The following is a 25,685-nucleotide window of genomic DNA, read 5'->3' as shown; positions in this document are numbered from 1 at the left end:
CAAGCACACATGATGTGGGACAAGATTTTTTTTGCAATCATGTTTGAGCTGAGAAACAATTTCAGAAGAACCCCTTTCTTCCACCACAGGTTGTCTCTAAGACATTTAGCTCACTTCCATGTCTCACTCATTCAAACCTCTGCAGTCTATTTAAGTCTAGGACTTGAGTAGCCTGTGAAAACAACACAGACACAATTGTATTCAGTTCTGTACTCTCCTGCTCCTATCTATTCACACACGATGGACTAAATTCTGCACCCCCATTAATGCCCTCATCCAAATAGAATTGATGATTTCTCAATACAAAATGGAAGGGAAGATAAGATAATATATAATGATTTGAATAAATCATTATGAAAACACACAGTAGAGGAAAATGGATCTTTTTAGTATTTTTAAATGCAATACATGTTGATCACTACACCATCTTTGTGTTGTAGCAGGATGGGTGATTATGGCAAGAATTACCCAACATCTCATTTACAACATGTTCCTCAGTTAAGCGTGTTTCTCTCTGTGTGCATTACAGATCTTTCCAAATTGCTCACGCCCTCTCCCCTACTGCTAAGCAGCACTTTTAATGTGTTTGGACAAAGAAGAACTATATAACTAAAAATAAGGAGACCATTTGGAAGCTGGTGTTCAACTATAAAAGTAAAATCTATTTTACTAATGGAAGTGTGATTTGCTGTTGCCTGTATTTCCCCCAGATTTCTTTCTTTTTTTTCATTTATGCTCACAACGTCGTGCACCCATAAATTCTGGAATGTGGCAACAGTGAACGCACACAGGAGTTAAATTCAGGTTTGACCTGCGACGGCTTGCTTCTGTTGTGGACCACTGTACCGCATATAAAAATGGGTTGAGGAACTGAACTTCAAGAGCATTCGACAGTTTCGAGGCACGTCTCCGCTCCGAGAGCGTAAAGAAATGATTTAGAAGGGCTGATCACTTAATGTTAATTTCCGTCGTGCTGAAAGAGGCTGCTACAGGGAAATGATAAGAATTTCACAAACGAGCGATTTGCGTTGTTTCTTCTGTGTTGGGAATACCATTTTCTCTAGAAGTCGGAATTTGGCCAGTTTGATTAAAGAAAACTGCATACTGGATTTTTTTTCGTTTTTTTTCCTATTCTTTTTGTCTTTTCTTTCTTTCCCTTTTTTGGAAAACCAATTTGTTGCAATTCGAAGTGAAGAATCAGCTATGACATAACCGGAAAATATCTCAAATGGTAGGCAAATAAAGTTAATCATATGCTTCTGAACGACTTAAAGATGGAAGTGGATTACTTGGTTAAATTTCATTACCTATGTTAGCTGTTAGAACATTTTTAATGTTGATTACTAAGAAATGCTTACACTGGGACAAACTGCAAAAAAAGTGCTTAAATATGTTCATAATGTAAGAGGAAACGAATGACGTGTCATCAATAAACAATTCTTATGCCAAGTGAAATATGATAATTACTATTTTACCTGCATTATTCTGAAATATTTCACCTGAGGCGCATTTGACAAATATATTGATGAGAACTTAATTATCTACTGCTAACCAAAATGAGCTCAGGTGTTGTAAAAATCGTAAAAATAACAATACTCAGGAAACTGGGAGTAACCGTCACTATATGGGCATCGGTTTGTAAACACATTACGAGACCTGTTGTTATGAAATATTTTTTTAGAGTCCAGGGTACACCTCCGCTAGACATCAAGTGGTGGTGAAGCCAGTTCAGCCTTTTGTGTTCAACCATGTTTGAAGAGGGAGATGTAAAGGTTTTATCTTGAATGAATAACTAAAATATTTTCGTTGTTTATCTAAACATATAGGCTACATGCTTTTTAAGAAAAGGTTCTTAATTGGGGCAAACTGTCTGCAGCTTATATTAAATGCTTAATTATCAACTTAAAAATTATTTGTTGTGATTACTCGTTGAATTTTAAAATGAATTTTCAGTTGTGATTAAAGAGTCACTATTTCCGCTACATCTGCTTGGTTCCATAATATTTTGGACACCAAGCAAATCATCAAATACCTTGTGGAATACTGATCATGGGAATTAACTGTGTTGATTTTATGCCTCCCCTCCTGCTCTTTTCTAGTGTTGTGTTTTTGGAAGTACCACCTCTACTCTGTCATTCTGGAGATGTTATCCATCACCTCAGCCATAGCGCTCCTCTCCAACCAGACCCAAGGGGTGTTGGGGGTGGCGGCCATGGGCCACACAGACAACCTGACATTGAGATCAATGTCATTGATTGCCCCCTCTAAAAGCCCCATGTCTCCTGGCCTATTCATGACCCTGGCATCCTGTCTAACATCATAGCCCTCTTCATCCTGGCCAAGGCCTACAACCGCCTGCGTCGTCGCTCCAAGGCCACCTTCCTCCTTTTTGCCAGTTCACTGGTAACAACTGACTTTTTGGGGCATGTCATCCCTGGCGCCATGGTGCTGCACCTCTACCAGAATTCGCCAACCCACACAGACACCATCTGCCTCTTTCGGGTGGCAGCATGGTGTTCTTTGGCCTTTGCCCACTGTTCCTGGGTTGTGCCATGGCAGCTGAACGATGTCTGGGAGTGACCAGGCCCCTCTTCCATGCCCGGCTCGTCTCCACTGCCCGCACCAAGATAGCTGTGGTGCTGATCTGGATGGCAGCTCTTGTCGTGGCGCTGTTGCCGATTGCAAAACTGGGAGAATACACCTACCAGTACCCGTCGACATGGTGCTTCATTAAAGTATTAGGGAATACATCAGGCAGTGATGTGGCCTTCATGCTTTTGTTTTCAAGCCTGGGACTGGCCTCACTGACTGTGTCATTGGTGTGTAACACGGTGAGTGGCATAAGCCTGGTCCTAGCCCGGCTGCGCAAGAGGAAATGTCACCACAGAGCTGCAAAATCACACGACATTGAGATGGTGGTACAGCTAGTAGGGATTACAGTCACTTCCTGTATTTGTTGGAGCCCCCTGCTGGTGAGTCTATAGAATTCTGCTTTAAATATAATCACAGTATAATCTAGCAATAAACTATTGATCATTATTTTTAATAGGAGAGTGTTTATGCTTAAACTATAAACTATATGTATACATAAGGTATTAATGACAGTACATAGTGTACACTCGTGATCTGCTTGCTGGCAAGTGAATCTAATGGAGCATTTACATTTTTTGCTGACGCTTTTATACAAAGCAACTTAGAATTATGACTGAGTACAATTTGAGCATTAAGAGTTAAGCTCAGGGGCCCAACAGTGGCAACTTGGTGGTGGTGAGGCTTGAACTGACAACCTTCTGATTAGTAGTCAAGTACCTTAACAATACACATTTCATACAAATGTATGAATATTTCAAATTAAAGCTATATTTATGAGAACACAATAACCTGGCGATACTCAGATCTGATATAAAGCTCTAGTTCACAAAAATTAAGCAATTGTAGGCCTATATATCTGATAAATATTTCATAAGACCATTCAACCATCACTTGGTGCTTCAATTCATGATAAAGATATAGGAAAGATGATAGAACTTCACTGACAGGGGACATGAAGTGTTCCATTGGGTTCACATTTCTGGTGGGATTTTTATAACTCATAAACATGTAAGATTCTTCTGTATGAAAATGTGAGCACAGATAATGTCTAACAGTGTAGTCATCCAGGTCATATGAGATGAAGGTCAATTTAGTCTAATACAATCTATCTCCCTCCCTTGATAGTTGGAAACAAGCAATGTTTGAATTTTGATTAGATCTAAATAGTTTGTATGGTGTTTTTATCTTATCTGTGCACTCTGTGGAATTGTCTGTCTATCATAAAGTGTCTGCATTTGTTTAATGACAACACATTCATAAAACATTTTAGTTTAGTTAAGTGATACTTTGCCTGGTAGTACTGTATAAATAAGATGCTTGGTGTTGACGCAATAGATGTAATGTTATATATAGAATGTATTATTTATAGTATTGACTAAAACCATAACAATAACTAATAACTGTTCGGCATTATGACTACTGAGAATATTTATCATGTTTTATTACTATATATAGGTATACATAACTTTGGTCATTTGTACTTGACACAATAACATATTCCATGGAAGTCCAGACTGTAGATTATTAAGTTTAGTTAAGAAATACTTTTGTAATGATTTAGACTTTAGCAATACTTGTTAAAATATTTATCTTCTAGAACTTTGTAGATCTTTTTTTAAATGTTTGTTTTATTCATTTTAAGGAACAAAATGGCTATTTTCATCTCACAAAAAAAATTCTTTAAAAATACATGGTTATTTAAACAACTATATATTGTCCAATAAGGTTGCATGTGGTATAAATCAATAATCACATAATGCAGTACATAGTGTAGACTCTATGGCAAGTGAAGCTAATGCAACAGGATATTTTCATTTTACACATTTCATACTAGATCAAGTATCATCATGTCCAAACAACTCCACAGGAGTGTGCCATCTCATGTGTGCTACTGTGGCTTTGGAATGTCAAGTACAGCTACAAAGTCCAGTGCAGCCTAATGACCATATCCCTATTCTGTTATCCCCTAGATCTTCGGCATGATGTCAGTGACACACTCCTTTAGCCACTCTACAGAGAACTCTAAGCACTATGAGGCTCTGATGAAGGTGGGCGTGCATCTGGCCACCTGCAACCAGATCCTGGACCCCTGGGTTTACATCTTATTGCGGCGAGCAGTCCTCAGAAAGATCTACCGGCTCACCACTGGCCGAATGGACATGAGGGGGAGCACATTCCGTCGCTGGGAAATCAGCTCCTTCCTGAGCTCAGAGAAAACTGCAGTCAATCGGATCTAACAAATATCTGCATAGAATTATTTCAAAAGGAAAAAAATGGGAAAAAACAGACAGTGAAGGGAAGACATCTGGGTTATCTGCCTTTAAATCTGTAATGTCTTCCACTTCACTTAGACAAGATGGCAGGTGAGGGAGGACTACACAAAAGCTGGCAATGTGGCTGCCAACTGATGTCAGCCTATGCAAATGTGAATGATTTTTAGAATATTGATATGGACTCATAATGCTTTTATTTACTAGTGAGTGAAAGATGTTTTATGGGCATCTGAGAACCTTCCACCCTGATGATGGTCAAGGTTGGTGGAGTAAACACCTGTCTTAAAATGACCACATTGTATAGTATACAACAAAGAAAGAAAAAAAGATAAAGAAAAAAAAAAAAGAAAAGAAAAAGAAAACTCTTACTTTATTGGATGTGCGATATGTAAAGATTCAATACAAATAATGATCTTAAAAGTCTTTTTTTTAAAGTGTCCACCATTTTCAAACTACTCCCATACATTGTGGGAAGCACACTTGAGTACTTAAGCTATCATTGAAATTACTTGTCTGATTAATAAGGGCATTGCTATGCAATTATTAAAACCAAAGAATTGTAAGAATGTGTAAATATTGCTATAGTGAGTGAGTAAGTAAGAACAGAGCTTTTGCTTATATTCTAAATGCATAGCCATAGTGAGATGATCAGTGTTCTTATAATTGTGTATTTATTGCCTGTTTTGCTTAAAATATTTGATGTAATGTTATATAAATGTGATATGAATGAAATATGGACAAATAAAGATTTAGGTGGTTTTATGCACAGGTTTTAAATGTATTTGGCAAACTGACTTTGCTTCACAGAGTTTGAAGTTTGCACACACGCACGCGCACCCCCCCCCCCCCCCCCCAAATCTGGGAATATGAGGAATTCAAATATTTTTCTGATAATTAAATAGTTTTATGTATTCTGAGCAAACTTGATTTGATCTTTTAGATTTGACTTGCCTAACACTAACTTTAATAAGAGGAATTTCTAGGCATGGTAATCTAGGGCCAAATAAACTCATGAAACATTACATCCTTTCTTCCCTGTAATAGCAACTAGCATTTGCTGACAGGCATGAATTTGTTAAGCTCAGAGGGCACCCTTCATAATAAACTATAACTAACTAAAATTATCCACCACAAAGATTCTTATTAGATTTATTTGCATTATTTGTATTGCTCCTCGTTTTTTTTTTTTTTTTTTTTTTTGGGGGGGGGGGGGGAGCGTGTTCTACATTTGTGTGGGTTAATTAAGTAGTGTTAAATCCACAAACATAAACACGCACACACAAAAAGAAATACTGAGTCAGTCCATCAATCTGAACAGTATATTGTCTCCAGATGTATATCTGATGGCATTCAAAACTAAATCATATCAGATAAGAGTGAAAAAAAGAAACAAAAAATATTTTGGCTTGTCAGAGAACTGTAAAAACAAACAAACAAACAAAAAATTGGCTGTGCATCTGACTGCTTGGATGCGGAAAATACATCCCATGGAAACACTTAGGTTACGTACCACTATGTTACACTGCCCCCTACTGCATCCCAGAAACTTATGAGCATGTCTAAAAATGTTATGAAAAAAGATGTAATTCAAAACTTCATACATATATTTTCACCTAGAATGTTACCCCAATTAAATTAATGTCAAGTTATGCAGCATTGGTAGATAAATATATATTATTTATCAGTAAAGAAATCTTTAAAATTAGATATCTTTCTGTTGAGGCAGTTGCATTACAAAGGGTACCTTATGGTCTTTTTTTGGGGGGGGGGGGGGGGGTAATTAAGCTCAATAGGCTGCACTATTGGGATAAAGTTACATATTAAGACGTAAATAACGTTGCATAGAAAACTGTTAGCTGTAGAACCCCGGTCTTATAGCCATACTTGTGATTTTAGAACACGTAGGAGTTTAGTATTCATCAGAATTTGTTAGCATTTATTAATGTTATTAATAAAATGTTGACAGTGCTGTAATGGCTTCCAAACCCCCCCCCCCCCCCCCCCCCCCCCCCCCCCTCTCTATCATCACCGTTGTTCTATTGGGTAACCTATGATCACGTGGGGTAATCAAGGGTCACGTGTCACTATCGGCCAATAACGTATTCATTTTGATATTCTTCCTTTCAGCACCATCTGTATTTTGCAGTTCAGTGGTCTCCCTCCTCTGGAGCGATAGTTACCTAGGCATTGCTGCACAGGTAAGCTGCAATTGCTTTATTGTCACTAATATGTTTAATCGGCAGCTCGATTTCATAAATGTTTTACGTCATAAATTCAACTTTTCAGTTTTTTGCCAAGCCGTTAGAAGATTGCGGGTAGTAGGATAGCTAACGTTAGCTAGCTCTTGCTAGCTAGGTTATCCTTCTGGCTAGCAAGCTAATTAGTAAGTGCTGCACAGCTGCTAGCCACAGACTTGCCTTTGTTTAGATCATGTATTGCTAGTTAGCTACGTAACCTAGTTTTGCTGCGTGTTTATGCTGACTTGCCAGTCCATCTTGAAATTAATCACTATTAAATATAAAATACAAAGTATCCTTATGTGCTTTGCGACACTGACGCGAGATTGAGATTACTATAATCGTAGCCAATTTACAACAAGTTTAATATTTAACGTTCAGGCTACTGTTAGCTAGCTAGCTATCTTAGCTATTAAGGTGTGTTTGGGGATGTCACAGCCATTTTAGCCAGCCAGCTAGATGATTAGCATTGTATTACACCCTTAGCTAAATTGGGATTAGATATTCTACTTGTTACCATCCAGCCAACTAGACGATAACTAGTTAGCAGTTTGTGGCGTTTTATCGACGTTATGTGCTTGATGAATAAACTTCAGGGTAATTTAATTGCAGAGTATTTTTTAACGGTTGAGCAATCTAGCTAACAAATACTGTGTGGGAGCTTTTAAAACGGGTATAAAAATGGCCGCTCGCGGTTATTCTTACATCAATTATGAGTTAACCTTTCCAGGTTTTGTGGTATTGCATATAGTATTTCAGTATTATATCTTATTTTATTTACTTAATTACTCTCCAAGTTATGATCTGTTTAATCAAGCGTCCTCACATTTTTGGTGTAAGGAATAAGGATAAGGACAAGCAACAGTTTGGCCTTGGCAGAATGTAGTTAAAGAAGCCCTTCTTGCTCAGTTGTTAGCCTACCTTTTGGAATTGCAAACGGGGACCTAACTTCTTATTAGACTCGTAAAGGGGAAAAGGCCAAGCCAAGTCACAGACTCAAGTTGCTATCTTTCTTACGTCAATCTGTGCTTTTACACCAACAGACAGTAACAATAGTGTTATTAAAATATTGTAATAACGTTTTTCATATTAGAAGGCCAAAGCGTGATTTCAAATGTTTTAGTAACTATTTGTGACTTTAAATTATTAGTCTGTGGCATTTTTCATCTTTTTGTTAATGATTGAATATATTGGTATTCGTTGTAGTACGTTTGCTTCTGTTAGGCCTGTTGATTTGATCTCTGGATCATGTGCAAATGTGTAGGCCCCACATGAAAACTGTATATGATTTTATTTTGGCAGTGAGAGATTCCATATAAGGAATTTGACTTGTATGGCTACACATTTTCAGTAGTTCGGTCGACTGAATATAAATGTTCTTAGATGCACTGTTCTTGAAGCTGGATAAACCAATAGAAAACTAATTTGAAAACATGCAAAAATATAAAATGCACATTTCTAGGAGTTATTTTTCATAGACAGTAGTTGTAGTTTATTAAACTGGAACTTGGATATATGCAGATATTTGACAAATTATTTAAATATTTCAAGATCGAGATAGTATCTTTCTGAAGTTCAGCCAGCTAGTTGAAATTGTAGTTTGGGTACATAGTCTTTGCACAGATAAGATTGAGCAAGTTTGGTAGAAAGATCTGGTTGATTGTAAACTGTGATGCACATGTAGTTGATTTTGGTAAATTTTTACCTGCTCTGGCAGTGCTCAAATTACCATTGGAACTAATTGATTGTCAGCTTACAGAAATGCATTTACATGATCACTGTGATTGGTACATCAGATTTGGGGAAGTAACAGAAATTTAAAAACTATGTAGGTAGTTGGCAGCTACCAAGCAAAGATGTATTGCCAGAAATCAAAACATCCTTCTAAACTAAAGAGGAATACATGAGTGATTAGCAGTCTTCAGACATTTGTCATGTTTTAAATTAACAGATCTACATATGTTAGCACAAATGTTAAACCAGTTAATTGTAGTTACTTTAGTACTCTAGAGGTGTTCATTGCTGATCTGTGTAGAGAGAACTGATTGGTGTATTTTGTTAGCAATATCACCTCAAAATAGTATTTTTCTAAGTGTCATGCACCCCTGTTTGCTGCAATTCTATACTTGTAGAGTTTAGAAATGGTAGTTTGTCATAATCCTGTAGTAAACCTTATGAAATTTGTTCCTTGCTTTTAGGCTCAGTGTATGCAGTAAATAAAAAATATAGTAATTGAAATTAGAGGTACATGATATATCAGCAAATCTATTATTTGTCGGTAATGAAACTTTGAAGTTATCATTATCGGTTTGATATTGAGATTTTGGCCGATAATTATAACTGATCATTTTTCATCTATCCAACTGCCTCATTTATTTATATATTACTACAGTTAGAAGAATAATGCTAGTAATCAAGGATTTTTAATTTTCTGCAACCCATGTTTGGAGTATTTCCAAGTATTAAATCTTTTGATGTTTTTGATTGTTTTAGTTTGAGTTTTTGTTTTTGCTGTAAACTCATTAAGCAAAGTATCTGATGTTGGTAACTAATTTTGCAGTTATGTTTTTTATTTTCCTTTGTTGTTTTTGTGGGTTTTACCTCCCTTTGTTCTTTTCTGAGGGCTTTCCAGCCATAGGCTTTCTTGTACCTATGGCAATAAGAAAAGATATAAATTAAAATGTAATTACTTTTTAAAACCAATTTTTGTTCCTGTTTGTGTTAAGAACAATGTATCTTTACAGTTATAGTGATGTCTGATTAACATGTCATGAAATGACTGAATGAAATGAACATGTGTATGTGCAATTAATTAACGATCCATTTTAGGGTTTAACATGTCTTGCACTGCTAGTGAAAATCAATTAGTTCCAATGGTTATCTGAGCACTACATACACACACGTATGTAGTGCTCAGATAACCATTGGTTGGCATTGCCCACAACAAGGTCATTATTTTTGGTCATCATTTTGGCCCAAGAAATGGTGTATCCCTAATTGCAATGGATGCAAAATACACTGACTTTAGAAATCAGACATATTTTACTTTTGACTTTTATATAGCATTATTTGCTTGGCGGCTTAAATCTTATTTCAGAAGCACCTCTTGCTTAACTGAAGCTGGAAGAGTAATTCTTACTACTAATAATATCAGAGTACTCTGTCTTGAAAGTGTTCAGTCTACTTATTACAGACTACATTACTCCCCAACCTTCGACCTGTGTTACATTTTGAGCATTAGCTACATTCTGTAATCCTTTAGCAGGTATTGTTATAGTATGAAGGTGTCTAGGAAAAGATAAACCCAGTCACTTGCTTTTGAATGTTGACAATGCAACATCTGTATGTTCTGTGAATTTTGGAAAATGAAATAAAAACGCTAGTGTAGCCAAACTCAAAAATGACATTTTCCAGTTGACCCATGCTAGTGTGAATTAGGCTTCAGTCTTGCTATCTCTTTATTTCCTAAGGGTATAGTGATGGTCACATTCCTCACTGAACCAATAACCAAAACAGACAGGTGTACTATTTTTACCCTGTATTGCCATGCTGCTTCTATCCAAGAGGATGACGAAAGCAGTGGTGTTGCTTGCGGGGGTTCAGCAACATGCTGTTACGTGACATGCAGACTGAGTCATTGGTGATGCATTGGTATAGTGCCTTTCCTGTGCCTGCCTGCTTGCACAGGAGGGAGGCACTATACCACTATAGTGCCCCGGCCAAGGCTGCACCGAAGCCCTGGCATTTGACATTTTGGCTGTGGAACACTGGCATAGCATTGCCTTCCAAGGCACTAACCTAGGCTGTGTAAGTGAAAGCTCTGTTTATGTGAAAGGCAAATTGGTGTTCTTTAAACTTTAATTTAATGACAGTGGTAACTTCAGCCTGGTTTCACTTGGTGGAAAGAAAATTAGTTGCTTTGTTTAGGTATAAAAGGAGCATCTCGCCTGTTTTGTTGTTGTCTTCAACTCCCATTTTGCTGAACAGAAATGCCCAGTATTGGTCGTGTATAATACTAGTATTTGGTGAGTGAGAATTGTCGGCTAGTCTTTTGCCTTCTCTTTGCAGACAGTAGCAGCAGTACTCTGATACCTTGAGATCAACACTGCCAGACGCCAAACTGAAAGTCCACATAGTTCCAGCTATGGTAAAAGCATGCTACTTTGACTTGCTGTTTCAAATTTAATTTTTAGTGTTGTCTTAATTTGTCATTTTTAATGGTACCCTGTAATTGTCTTTTTTTTTGTGTCTAGGGTTTGATTGTATTTATTTTGAGTACAACCTACATGGATATATTTTAATCCTCAAAGTTTTTAGGGCCAAAAAACCCTAAAAGCAAACTGACTCATTCATCAATGCATCTAGACAGAATTTCCTTTGAGTGATTAGGTTGGTGGTGCCAAATGTTGATGTCTCCTCCTCTCTTGTGCATTCTTTCTGCCTTCCTCCACAGGCTCCTCCTGTCCGTCATCGTTCCATGCGTATCTTTATGAATGATGACCGCCACGTCATGGCCAAACATTCGGCCATCTACCCTTCGCAGGACGAGCTGGAGGCTGTCCAGAATATGGTTTCTCACAGCGAGCGTGCCCTCAAGGCTGTCTCTGATTGGCTGGACGAGCAGGAGCGTGGCACTGTCAAACCAAACCCTACTGAGTCTGAAGGGGACAGAGATAAAGAAAGGTGTGTGTGTGTGTGTGTGTGTGTGTGTGTGTGTGTGTGTGTGTGTGTGTGTGTGTGTGTGTGTGTGTGTGTGTGTGTGTGTGTGTGTGTGTGTGTGTGTGTGTGTGTGTGTGTGTGTAGAAAGATAGACTTATCAATTCATCATTGTGCTTAGTCTTTGCCTGTGCTGTCTGCAACCCATCAGAGGAACCTCAACCCCATAAGCCAGGCTTGTGATTTAGGTTGATGTAAAATGTTTGTTTTGTTGTGGTGTAAACAACAGTGGTGATGTTTTGTGTAACAGTGAGCCCAAGGCAGTGGATCAGCCCACACGCTCCCTGCGTGGGGTGATGAGGGTGGGCTTGGTGGCCAAAGGCCTGCTGCTCAAAGGAGACCTGGATCTGGAACTAGTGCTGCTCTGTAAGGACAAGCCAACAGGCACACTGCTGAAGAAGGTGGCCGAGAACCTCACCACACAGCTCACGGTATACCAGTTCCCACTGATTAACTGAAATCTAAATCAGTCAATGATGAGTTTCAGATTAATGTCTTATGATATCTGAACTAACATCTATGATATTAGCAAACTAACACAACATTCCTTACTGTACACTGTTAAAATACACATTTATAAGCATGACTACCTGCCGACCTTACAGTTTTATCTGGAAGTTATATTAAGTTTGTGTAGATTTTATACTCCTGCGTGATTAATTGTGGGCAAATAATATGAGGCTTCTGTTTGATGAAACATCTCAAAATTCAGTTGCAGACAGTAATTAATTTGTGGGTTTTTTTTTTTGTTTGTTTTTTTAAAAAACCTTTTTTCTGCAATGTAAGTTAAAAAAGATCTGCTCATTTTTCAGCTTATCACAGAAGAGAAATACAAGGTCAACCCATGTGTCCCTGATGCCGCTATCGTGATCAAAAACACCAAACAGCCCCCTCTCGCTCTCACCATCCACCTTACCTCACCAATCGTCCGGGAGGAGGCTGAGAAGCAGGCCGCCGGAGGTTGGTTTAATACCCTGTGCAGATAGGAACCTTCCCCCTCTAAGCATGGGGGACGGACAAGAGAAGGAACTAGTTAGATATTGTTTATTGGGCCTTCAATGGATCTAGGGGATATTATTTGTGCCACAACCTTGTAATAAAAAATTGCTTTGTTCATAGTTATCTAAAGCCTAGTTCCATATAGAATGTTTTGATGGCCCAATACACAGTAAATGAACTGAGCAAAATCGAAAAGCAATAATGAAAAGATGGGGGTAGAAGAAAACATCCTCCTTTCCCTTTCAAGTGCAACAAAAGAGTTTTAATATAATGAAGGCTTACTGAGAATTAAGAAAAAACCCAAACCTTGTTGGTTGCATGTGTTTTATATACTGAAAAAGAAATGGAACAGTTTGCATTGCAGCAAAAATGAGTAGCAAGGATTGCTGAGAGCCCTGGTTACTAGAACCAGCAGTGGTCTATTGACTGCACCTGTCTTGCAGAAGACAAAGGGGTTATAGATAACGCTAGGGTCGTTTGGCACTGCACGGCTGGCCATTCACAGTCAGCCCAAAACAGAATAATAATAACTCAGAATACAGCTTTTTTATGGTAAAAGTAGCTTTCGGGTTTCGATGCTGTTGATGGTAAGGTGGAGAGAATATGAAGTAACATGTTTTCCAGGTTAGAGAACTGTTGGTGAATTCCTGGAGGCAGTAAAGGTCTAAAGAACAGGCCTAGCCCTATCTGTGACCCCACCGTTAGACAAGCCTGCTTTGAGGCTGGAGAAGCCATCAGTTTTGCTGCAGTGTGGACTCGTTTGGTTTTTTTTTATAGTTCCTTTTGTGCATCTTACTACTTCTGCCTGTGGTTCAAAATCTGATTCTCTCTGTCAAGCCTTCTAGTTTGTCAATTTTAGGGACGCTGGACCTTTGACCAACTGGACACTCTCTGTCTCGGAAGGGGCGAGGCAGTACACTCAGAAAAAAAGATGGGGTGGGGGGAGGGAAGAGGGGTTCTGTCCCCCCAAGGCACATACATGCACTGAGACATTTTTCATATTTCTTAAGGAATAACATTGTAGTCAGACACCACGGAAACCCTCCTCTTAACAGACACTCACTCCCGTGTATATCTCCCACATATCTCTGTTAAATTAAGAACTTCCATGGATACACTGAAAGATTTACTATGAAAGCTGTGATTGATGCGTTCATCTCCCATACTGATAAATTTCACCCGTTCCAGATCAGTCTCTACATAGAGGGCCCATGTTTTTTGGGGTATTTTTTTGCCGTCTCCTCCCAGTGCAAGGAGGGTTGTGTGTGTTTTTTTTTTTTTTTTTTTTTTTTAATGGTTTCCAGTGGGGGAAACCACTCCTCCCCCCAGCTGCTTGTGGCAGGGTCACTTGGCTGCCTCCTCCCTCCCCTGGCCGTGAGACAGAAAAAAACCCCCTTGGTCAAACAGTACCTTGTCTTCTTATCCCACCCGCCAATAGAAACGCTATCAGTCAACGATCCCCAGGATGTACTGGACAGGCAGAAATGCCTGGCTGCCTTGGCGTCTCTTCGCCACGCCAAGTGGTTCCAGGTTTGCATCTTGTCTTTATTTGTCTTTTAGTAGTTGAGTTATTTGTTTTCATGCTGTAATCAAGTTTTGTTAACAGTTTTTTTTTTTTTTTGTTGTTGTTGTTTTTGTTTTTGTTTTGGGTGTGCTTAATTGTCAAGCTTTTATTCTTATTAATTTACTTCCAGTCTCGCCTGCTGTAGGATGTTCAGTTCTTGCTAGATGGATTTGTGGGGAATCTTTGTCAATGCTTCCAGACCAGTGCCGGGCTGATATTTAACAGATATGATCACTGTCATTGTACAGATAAATTGTATATGGTGTTTTTAAAGATGCCCCAGCCTAACTGTCATGCTTGAGTATTCTTAGAAATGCTGTTCATTTAGTTAAATGGTTTGTATCTTGGTTTGACAAGTCTCATCTTTGTTGCTAATGTTAGATTCAGTATTTATCCGGTGCAGTGTTTCTGTTAGTTTAAACTTCTTACCCAAATTCTTGATTATTTATTTAAGTTTTGTTTTACCACAAAATGCAGAAAATTCTCAAGTAAAATTAGTATACCTTCTGTACACCTTCTGGGCTGTTGGAGTTGAATATAGTCTGGTGTCTCTTTACTCTTAATTGCTCCATCTTTTGTAGTCTTTGTCCTTAAGTACATAACTCCAACTTCACCAGCTTCTTCCTGTGCTGTGTGTGCCCAAAAAGAATATTGCACCTTAGCTGACCTTTTGGCTTCTTTTTATAGCTTAAAATGACTGCATTTATACAACGAATCAAAGGAACTTGTGTTAAGACTTATAATTAATGGACTAACATTTAAGAGGGGGATTTTTTTTTCCTGTTTTTGTTTTTAAATAAAGTTTTAGGCATTTATATTAAAGCTAGTCAAAACTGAATTCCATTATCTGCTCTTTAGATGCAACATTCTTTGAATGCAGCATATTCATTCAGATAAATAAAGATGTTTTATTTTTTGTTTGGGTTTTTTGTGGGTTTTTCCCCTTTTGTTATTTTTTGGTATTTAATAAAATGTCTAATTTCCCAAGACATTAATAATGCTAGCTGCACTACCCCTCCTTTGAGGTTTTGTGTTGTGGTCTGGTGTTGGTTAGTGAATGTATGGGGCTAAGCTAGCATCCGTCTTCGTCTCCTTCCTGCTTGTGTCTCTAGGCCAGGGCCAATGGGCTGCGCTCCTGTGTCATCGTTATACGGATCCTTAGGGACCTCTGCACACGTGTCCCTGCCTGGGCCCCACTCAGAGGCTGGGTGAGTGTCCACACCAGCCATTGTGACTGCCACCTGTCCGCACCCTGAATCAAATAACATGCTCCTTGAAATCACTGTTTACTGGAAGATGCACAAATATTTTAAAACAGAGTTTTAATTTTGTGTTTTTTTTAGCTACATGCTCTGAATATTGAATATGCTTAGAAAACGGGTGCATATAGGATCGAGGTATGGATGGGACAAAGACAAATACACTGCAAGAATGCTGTGGCACCATTAACATTTAGTGTGCTTTTCCCTTAAAGCCTTTGGAACTTCTGTGTGAGAAGGCCATTGGCACAGGGAACCGGCCTATGGGAGCAGGGGAGGCTCTTCGACGAGTTCTGGAGTGTTTGGCTTCAGGAATCCTGATGTTTGGTAATTGATTGAACATTTTCCTACTTTAGAAATAAAACCTATGGCTAGAAGAAAAAACCAGTGGAGATTTTAAAATTTTCTAGATGGCCCAGGCATTTCTGACCCCTGTGAAAAAGAGCCCACTGATGCCATTGGTCATGTGGACAGCCAAAAACGAGAGGACATCACCCAGAGTTCTCAGGTATCTTGTATGTTTATGGTGTCCAGTGTGTGTGTGTGTGTGTGCAAATTTTCCTGATTGAGTATAAAGACTTTCCCTATCCTCTTTTTTTAATTGACAGCATGCCTTGAGGCTTTCAGCATTTGGACAGCTTCACAAAGTACTTGGCATGGACCCACTGCCTTCTAAAATGCCCAGAAAACCAAAGAGTGAAACTCCCATTGATTATACAGGTTTCTTAGTTGTCCTTTAATACAAAGAAGATGGATAAGAAATAGTGTCACTTTCATTCAGCGCCTAGGTGTATATTGGTTTACAATGCAGGTTATTGATGAACAGATGAGTGATACATTGCATATGATTACCTTTTGATCTTACAGTTCAGATTCCCCCAAGCACAACCTATGCTCCACCCATGAAACGGCCTATAGAGGAAGAAGAGGGTGGTGACGATAAGAGTCCTAATAAAAAGAAGAAGAAACTGCAAAAGAAATGTAAGTGCCCCACATTCAGAATCAGGCTGTTGTAATTTTCTGTTGTTGCTTGATTGATTGATTCTTTTATTGCTATGAAGGGCGGTGGTAGCTCAGTTGTTAAGGTATTTGACTAGTAATTGGAAGGTTGTCAGTTCAAGCCCCACCACTGCCAAGGGCACGGCCCTTAACCCTCAGTTGTTCAAGTTGTTTTCAGTAATAATTGTAAGTCGCTTTGTATAAAAAGCATTAGCTAAATGCTGTAAATGTGATGTGACATGTTGGTGGTAATTGTATCTGGTGTAACAAGATGTAAATCAACGATGTGACACAATACACATAACATACAAAATTAAATGACAATATACAACATTTGAAAGGAGGATCATGGAAAACTACAGTGTTTCCATCAGTGCTTTCTTACAAAGACTGAAATCTTGCAGACAGACTGCGATGATAAACTCTTTAGAGTAGAGTACAACTTCACAGTAAGAAAGCCATTCTTAAAGAGGGTTGTATCTTTGATGTCCTCTCCCAGAAGGAAGTGATTGAAAAAGATGTTAACGCTGGATGAGAGTAGTCCATAATTATTGTCTTTGCTCGCTTAAAAGTACACTGAATGTAAACAGAGTCTGCTGAGGGATGCGAGCTCCCAATTATCTTTGGAGCTTTGCTAACAATACCTTGCACTTTGTTACGAATCTGAATTTCTGTTTCCATTCCAAACTTAATATAAATAAATGTGATATCTCTCAATATAAATAATAAAAATTTGACCATTACATTTCTTCTTACTTTATATATTTTTAATTGTCTCAAGCACAACCTTTATTGAATCTTTTTTTAAAAATATGATCAGAATTAATACTCTACCTCAAAGAGTTGTTAATATACATTCCCAATAATTTTGAAGAATTTACAACTAATAATCATTCTTCTCTACATCGATCTCCACTGTTTTAGCTGTATTAAGCTAGGGATCATTGTTGGCACACGTTACTGATCTGTTCACTTCCTGCTGATGACTTGTCTCATTATCTGTAATCAGACCTATGATGGTTCCATCTGCATATTTCACAAGATTCATTGTAACGTACTAGATCATTACTTATAATGGGGACAAAAGCCATGGAGACTATGCAGCCCTGAGGCACCCCTGTACTGAGTGATGAACACTAATGTTAGGTTGTTGACTTTTAACTGTTTTACTTTCCTTATAAAGGACAGAAGCCAATGACAGAGCTGAATTAATGTTTAAATCCATTAACTTCTGAAAGAGTTTAGTGATGTTCACTGTATTAAAAGCTGAGCTGAAATCTATAAAAATAACTCGTACATAATTAATAGCAGACTAAATATCTTAAAATGTACTAAAGAGCAAGATTAATAGCATCAACTGATCTGTTAACTTGATAAGAAAATTTATATGAATCTAATACTGAAGCTGTGTAACTTAAGATGATTTATTCTAGTGGTGAAAGCTTTATATTTCCCAAACTGAAGTGTTTGCCATCATGACTTGCAGCCCCAGAAGAGAGGGCGGAGCCTCCCCAGGCCATGAACGCTCTGATGCGACTGAACCAGCTTAAGCCTGGTCTACAGTATAGGCTTATTTCCCAGACTGGTCCTGTTCATGTTCCTGTCTTCACCATGGCTGTTGAGGTTGATGGGAAGAATTATGAAGCCTCTGGCCCTTCTAAACGCACTGCCAAACTACATGTAGCAATTAAGGTAAGAAGCCTGCATCTCTTGTTCTGGCTAATTATGTTGTATAGAACGTAATAATTTTGTGCAAACCAAGTTTCACTTAAGTGTCAAAATGACAACTACAATGTTACATCCATTGTGAATTAAGGATTCAGGGTATGGTAAAGTAACAAATACACAAGATAATTTATGTAAAACTAATTTTCCATGTACCTTATGCTTATAAAGCTGAATTATGCCATGAAGGCAGTGGACTTGGCCATTAATGGAAGAACAAATGTAGAATAGTTCTCAATGCAACTGTTTTTATTGGTAGGTTTTGCAGGACATGGGTCTGCCCACAGGGGTGGAGCAAAAGGTTGCTGAACCAGTAAAAACAGAGGAGGTGGCCACCACCACAGCCACTACCACAACCACCACCAGCACCACAAACACAACCATAGAAGAGGATGTGAAAACCTCAACCACACCCACTGAAACCGAAACCCTATCCACTGTGACTACAAATTCTGAGCCCACCGAGAGTGTTGAGGTAACTAATATTATACTGATAATTAAATGGTCTGTGCTGGCTGGAAAAATACATAAGGAATTTTAAGATGAGTCAGCATCGCATAATAGAATGTGCTTTGTATAAAACCTTTGAATTTGAAATTGGAATGAAAGGTTTATGCATTAATTTTGGGTTGGCTTGCCAAAGCTGATTTATGTAAAAAACTAAGAACATAGGAAAATAAGAACATAGGAGTTGACTATCTTGAAAGGTCTTGGAGGGTAAAGACTATGGGATGAAAAGTGAGGTATGACAAAGAAGGTCTTATGGTTTTATAAAAGCAAAGACATATTATGTTAGTTAGCCATTTAGTTACTACTACTTTCTCTCTTAGAGTGCTCGGCAGCAGGGCCCCATTTTGACCAAGCATGGCAAGAACCCAGTGATGGAGCTGAATGAGAAACGCAGAGGCCTCAAGTACGAGCTCATCTCAGAGACAGGTGGCAGTCATGACAAACGCTTTGTCATGGAGGTGAGATCATGCTCCCATTCCAGCCCATAGGGAACATTTTGCTTATTCATGCTTAATGAGACGGCTTAATTGGTGTGACCTGGAATATAGTTTTTAGTTTTAGATACTCAGCTGTGTTGGCAACTTGGCACTTCTAGACTGGACCATTCTATCTGCTTTCTAGGTGGAGATAGATGGACAGAAGTTCCAGGGAACGGGCTCCAATAAGAAGGTAGCAAAGGCCTATGCTGCCCTTGCCGCCTTAGAGAAACTCTTCCCAGAGGGCTCTGTCTCGGAGGGAGCCAAGAAAAAGAAATCCTTGGTAATGCAAACCCATCTGTTTTTTCTGTTTGTCCATATTGTGGTTGCCGAGCAACACGCCCGCAATACACTTGCACAAACATCATACGCAAACATCAAATATGCATCTGATCTTCTTGTGCTAAACAGTGGCCACTTAAGTAGAGATTTCAATAGTCATTTCAGCAAATAACACCATGATCTGGTAAATGGAATGTACATTTACCTGTTTTACATATCTATTTGTTTCCCAAGTCAGATGTTGCACATGTTTATCCAGTTTTATTACATCTGCTTCAAGACATCAAATCATTATTGTCTTCAGTGCATTTAAGAGAATGTTGGAATTTTGTGAATCCTCAAACGCTACAGTAGAAATCGTTGGTGTAGACAATGAATCAGACATATCAAAGCTCTATTTGTTTAAGCATGCAGGTTCTGATCCCCTTTATCCTTCTTTTTAAAGTACCCCAATGCCTGTTGACTTGTGGGTTGTACTTATGTAACCTTGTTTGTCAGATAAGCTTCTTGGGGACACAAGTGACATGGCTCCTTATTCCCTCGTACAGAGTGTTTTCCTGCTTTGATTGGTTGCTTCTTTCAGCATACTCCTGGCTTTGGAATGATGAGTGGTCCACCTGCTGACCCAAGTGCCAATCCCAGAGGCAGAGGAAGAGGGCGGGGTAGGGGCAGAGGGTTTAATAATGGCGGAGGATATAATCAAGGTAAAGACTGTACTTAATAATGTGTTAGTTAAATTTCTCACTTAGGGTTTGAACAGGATTTTGATAATCTTTGCTGGAATTTAATGCTTGTGAATTAAATGAATGGCACAAGTTTTATGCCATTATAAACTACACAACTTTTTCAAGTGTAATTATAAATTAAGGGTGTTGTACATGAGTCAACATTTTATGTAATATATATATAATGTATATTATTTTAGTTGTGTAACTATGAAATTCTACAACTGTAGTAGGCACAGAGTTAGAAACTTAATTTTGATATAATGTGAAATGCTATATACTTGTCCATTATGTTTGTCTATGTTTCAGGTGGCTATGGGAGTTATGGTTATGGGAACAATGCTAACTCTGGCTACAGTGAGTATTTTTCTCTTTCACCCTGGATTTATTGACAACCTATGCACACTACATCCTTCTTTGTGTTTTGATGTATTTTCATTTTCTTTTTTTGCACAAAATATGAAACTCCTGTGCACTGCATATTTTATGATGCTTTTGCCATCTCCCTGTACACACAGCCACTTTACTAGAAATATTTTGTAAGTGCACGGTTAGTCTTGCAGCCCATTTGCCAAGTACATTTTAGTTGTCCTCTAGCCCACAGGTCTAGATCTTGACCATCCCCTCAGAAATAAAACCAGTACTTATCGGGAAAAAAAATCACGAAACAACACTTGAACATTTGGCATTTTCAGTAAGATTTAATTCATCACCTGCAAAATGCATAACTGATGATAAAATCTGGTTGTGAGTAGTCCAAATAATATTCTGTCAGCGGTGGTCCTGTGGTCAGTAACTAACTAATGATGAACAGGACAGAGTTAGAAATCATACATGTCAATAGGTGAGTCTGTTATGAAACACTTATAAATTCACCAATAACATTGGATGGCTTCATTAAGTGGCCAACGAGTATAAGTACAAGATGGATATTTCCAGAAAGGTGGCTGATGAGTGTGTATTTCTTCTGTGTTATGCTTTTTTCTTATTTAATTTTTTATTTTGATTATGGAATTGGAACAGTTTGTCCATGGTATGGAAGGAGGTCTGTAATGGCCTCATTTGTAACTCTTTGTATTATTGGGGGAAATGAGATTTTAAATACAGAGGGCTGTTGCATGTTCATTTTGATTTAAAGTTTGGAAATGTGTGTACTGGGTGGGGGGGCAATGTGAAGTGTATTTTTACTTCAAGGTTGAACTGTGATTTTACATTTCTCTGCTTTGTTGAGCCATGGACTGCAAACTCTTGACTTCTTAATGTTTCCTCAGCGAAAAACAAAAACATGAAATGTTCCCAACTTTCCAGTGCCATTTTCTGAGGAAAGAACTCCTGAGGGTGACAGGAGCAGAGAAATCTAAAAAGAAAAGAAAAAATTTAAAAAGTCAATTTAATGGCTGATTGAAACCATTGACTCTTGCCATTTTTATGGCAACAAAAAAACCATCTAATTCTGTGCTTCTCTGCTCTGTCTCACTCTTTAGGTGACTTTGTCTCAGACTGCTATGGCTACCACGAGTTTGCAACATAGAACATCCGATGTTTTCAATATTCATGCGAATTGTAATTGACAAAAAAGGGAGGGGGAGCGGGAAGCTTTGTACGCAGTACAATCCATGACAAACTTCCAATGGATTTAAGTCCTCTTATCTCTTTGTGCACCATAAAACCCAGCAATCGCCCAGCACTGCACTATGGATTCCACTGGGACTCAGCTGCCACCTCTCCCTGCAGACAATGGAGGGGGGAAATGACAGTTTGCTTTTGACTGCAGCAATTACTGACACAGTAGTAATGCTCTCCAAATTAGATGATGACTTGAAGGCTGGCAGTGGCAGGAGGGGATGGACAGATTGAGAGTGCTATCTGGCCCAATATTGTGGATATTCATTGCAGCACTAAAAAACACTTTTTTTTTTCTTTTTTTTTGTGTGCGTGTCTACAAATGTTATAATAACTCACTTCCATGCATTGCCATTCATTTTTGATTCAGTGTTATTCTCTTGGTTTTTAAGATGTCATTTCTATCTGACAAATTGGATTTGTCATAGTCCATATAAATTCTGAAAATATTTGAAGTACCATGATATGGAATGATGCTGTGAAACACTACAGAGACCTACTGACTGCATTTAAGTTTTTTATGGAACATATTTTGTATCTTTTTTTTTTTAATAAACGTGAGGTTCTCTTTTGAAGCTCTGTGAGATACATGCCAGGTTTGTTTTAATTATTATGTGAGATGTTGTGTTTGCATTGACTTTGACATAGTCATCTTTGACATGGTTCTGAATGTCTTTAAGGAGCTTGATATAAGATTTTTTTTTTTTTTGTTCATTCTAATACAATTAGCATAATTATTGTACTTAATCATCTTGTTTTTTTAAAATTGCCGTACAAAAGTTGGCACAAGTTGTCATGCCAAGTGTATCAAAATATGAATGCACTAATGTGTTTAACTCCTTGAGCAAGACAACCATTAAAGGGTTTTAATAATACTAGCTACAATATTTGGTCATCTTGATCATTTCTGATCAGCTAACCATGTCTGAGATTCCTGGAGTAATCCATTGTTTAGCATGAGCTGTAAACCTTTTATATTGTCACTCTCATTTCTGAAGTACCTGCTACATATCAGTGCTTGATCTGAATATACCACCAATCTGCCCTGCTCAACTTGTTCATTCTGCTGTTGCTTTTATAGTTTCCATGATGAAGCGTAAAATATGGTTTATGCTAAGTCCTTTTCATGTGTTGTCAGAAATCTTTTTTTGGTTCAAACCCCATCTGGGCAGGTGCCTATGCTATTTCGTTGCACATTGTGCAATGACAATAAAAGGCATTTGATTTGATTTGTGCAAGACTCCTAACGCTACATTTCACCTACCTCTGTAACCTTGAAATTATTAGTCGTTCTGGACAAATGCGAGTGCTAAATACTTTAAATGCAAATGATGTTCTATACTGAGACTGCTTTCATTGTAAAGGATGCATTACTACAAAAGATCATGCATGAATACACATGGATTGTTTGATTTGGTAGCGTGATACAGTAGCAAAGAGGAAAATTTAGCTTCTGTAAAAATGTTAATCCTATGTTTAGACAAATTTTACAAAATGCAAATTAATTCCTTTTATATGCACCAAAGAAGCACCAAAACTTTAGATATGCAGGAGCCATTCATTGGTTATCAGGATAGTTATTAATATGAAATTTAATAAAACATTCTCTTTCCTGTAGTAGTCCTGTTGATACCTTTAGTGCAAGTTAAACAAAATGATCTCTCATTTTTCTCCAGATTATTATAATAATGGAGGAGCCAATGGAGGATTGGTTGGCCAGGCTCCTGGTACTGCAGGACCAGCAGCCAACGCACCAGCTGGGGGAGCTCCAGGTACAGGTGGCTTTACCTCGTACTACCAGGGTGATGGAGGCTATTCCACCCCAGCTCCAGGCACGAAAGTCTCCGGGAAGAAGCCACCTATGCATCAGTGCATCAAGCCTCCAGGAACGGGAGCACCTCCTGGGGCTTTCCAAACACCCCCACCCCCAGGGCAAAGCTCCTACAGCCAGTATGGCCAAGGCTATGGGCAGGGCAAGAAGATCTTTGGCCAAGCTCAAGGTGGAACTGGGGGTTATGGCAACTTCAGCACAGCTTATCCGTCCCAGGTGACCGGAGGTGCAGGTGGTCAGGACTACAGCTATGAAGGCAAGTTTTTCCCTAAAAGTTTAGTAGGAGTTATTTTGTGGTATTTGCTCAGTTGTTAATTTGGTTTTGAAAACTGACACACATTGTATATTTTCTTAGGTTATAGCAACCAGTCGAGCTATGGTGCACAAGGATCCAGTCAGAGTTACAGTGCCAACCTTGGGCCATACCACAACCCTGCAGTGGGCTATGGCCGTGGGGACCCCAGTATGAGCTACCAGTACAGATAGACTGAACCCAGCACCACCTGTACCCCTGGCCCTTCTTCTCTCATGTGTCTCTTCTGAAAGTAGCAGTGGCTGTTTTCACCTGTACTTGACTGGTCTCACCAATAGCTTCCCGGTTAATTTCTCCAAGGGGCACAAACAGAAAAACTGGACATTAAAGACAGAGTGGAGAGGGGTGGGGGGAAAAAAACACAAGAAAACCCCCACACACACTTCTCAAGGCCTGTGCTGAGTGGTCTGTCCTGTGTTCTGGTCAGTGTGTGCTTGTGCTTCTCTATCTTTCTTTCCATCTTTATTTTTTTTCCATCTTTTCTGACAAACCCACAACAAATCACATGCATGTTAAGATCTGATGATGTAAATGTCATGACTGAATTTGGGTGGGGAAAGACATTGATTGATTGATTATATTTTTATTCTTTTTCATCCCAGATTGTTTGGCCACTGAATGCTGTCTGGACCACTGTTTGACTGAATTATTTTATGTTTAGGTTTTACTTTTAGGTCCCCCCCCCCCCCCCCCCTCAAACACTGAACAGCAACATTTTAATTTGTCTGTCAATGTACACTTTTATTTATGCTGCAGTGCTGACCTTTTTATTTCATCCAGTTTGGACAGTTTTGTGAAAGATCTAAAGTTAAGGTCATAGTAGCATTTAGTGTGCTTTGGGAGGGGGAACCTTATTTTTCAAAACAATGTTTATGAATGTACGTTGTTTGTATTAATAAAGAACTTATTTTCGAGGAAGATGTTGTGATGTTCACTGATCCTTATGTTATGGTTACAGAATGTTGTTGCTGTATGAAATGCAAATTCTATATAAATATAATTACAAAGGTACATGTAGGCATGTAGGTACATGTTTTCATGGTGGCTTAACTAAGCCAGATAAAATGCATTACTGTTGGGGGGGAAATGTACTTCGCTGGTCTGCTATGTGAGAACCATCAGTGTTCACAAGAATATTCTTCCCTCTTATGTCTTGGTAGAGAACTGCATGATTACCGCAGTGATGCATGGCCTGATGACAATCAACAACTTCCATATTACGTATTTGCCATAAACTAATATGTAGAGAAACCAACTATATTTGTGCAAGGCGAAGGTTTATTCAACTATTCTTTAGCTAAATACCATTTCATACCATTCTCATTCATTTGATTAGATCCACTAAATTAAGGAATAAGTTACATATGCAGCTGAGAAGTCGAGATGCTGGAAGAAATTAAAAATCGACATAAAGTAAATGAATAGCTTTGAGATACAGTTGGAAATTTTGAGATGTGCCTATACTACTTGCAAAAATAAATAGAAAATATAGTATACATTTAAATAGTAACGCTAGTATATTAATGTAATATGAATATTAAATGGCAATAATATAAATTAA

The 25,685-nt window shown here is 38.4% G+C and overlaps 2 protein-coding genes across 3 annotated transcripts; both read left to right on the top strand.

The window, feature by feature from the left end:
• Positions 1-554: 554 nt before the first annotated feature.
• ptger1b (prostaglandin E receptor 1b (subtype EP1)) lies at positions 555-5,627 on the top strand. Its single transcript, XM_027006539.2, is given in 5 exon segments — positions 555-1,231; positions 2,100-2,297; positions 2,300-2,497; positions 2,500-2,972; positions 4,563-5,627. Coding segments are annotated over 4 exon segments (1,092 nt in total). The 5' UTR covers positions 555-1,231; positions 2,100-2,143; the 3' UTR covers positions 4,830-5,627.
• Positions 5,628-6,977: 1,350 nt separating this feature from the next.
• On the top strand, positions 6,978-25,042 carry ilf3b (interleukin enhancer binding factor 3b). 2 transcript variants are annotated; one of them, XM_027006566.2, is made up of 19 exons: positions 6,978-7,063; positions 11,171-11,249; positions 11,556-11,785; positions 12,069-12,249; positions 12,631-12,778; positions 14,256-14,347; positions 15,494-15,589; positions 15,856-15,967; positions 16,051-16,148; positions 16,249-16,360; positions 16,508-16,621; positions 18,126-18,331; positions 18,624-18,839; positions 19,195-19,332; positions 19,496-19,633; positions 20,216-20,336; positions 20,667-20,714; positions 23,657-24,067; positions 24,167-25,042. In XM_027006566.2, the coding sequence occupies exons 2-19, from the start codon at positions 11,247-11,249 to the stop codon at positions 24,295-24,297; spliced, it is 2,595 nt and encodes an 864-aa protein (XP_026862367.2). In that variant the 5' UTR covers positions 6,978-7,063; positions 11,171-11,246; the 3' UTR covers positions 24,298-25,042. The 2 variants fall into 2 exon arrangements, with proteins under 2 accessions (XP_026862367.2, XP_026862368.1); XM_027006567.2 differs by lacking the exons at positions 23,657-24,067; positions 24,167-25,042 and adding an exon at positions 21,842-23,209.
• Positions 25,043-25,685: the final 643 nt, after the last annotated feature.

The sequence above is a fragment of the Electrophorus electricus genome, chromosome 1 (genome assembly GCF_013358815.1).
Source record: "Electrophorus electricus isolate fEleEle1 chromosome 1, fEleEle1.pri, whole genome shotgun sequence".
NCBI classification, from domain to species: Eukaryota; Metazoa; Chordata; class Actinopteri; order Gymnotiformes; family Gymnotidae; genus Electrophorus; species Electrophorus electricus.
The sequence above is the reverse complement of the archived record's forward strand: the minus strand, read 5'-3'. Positions and strand labels throughout refer to the sequence as shown.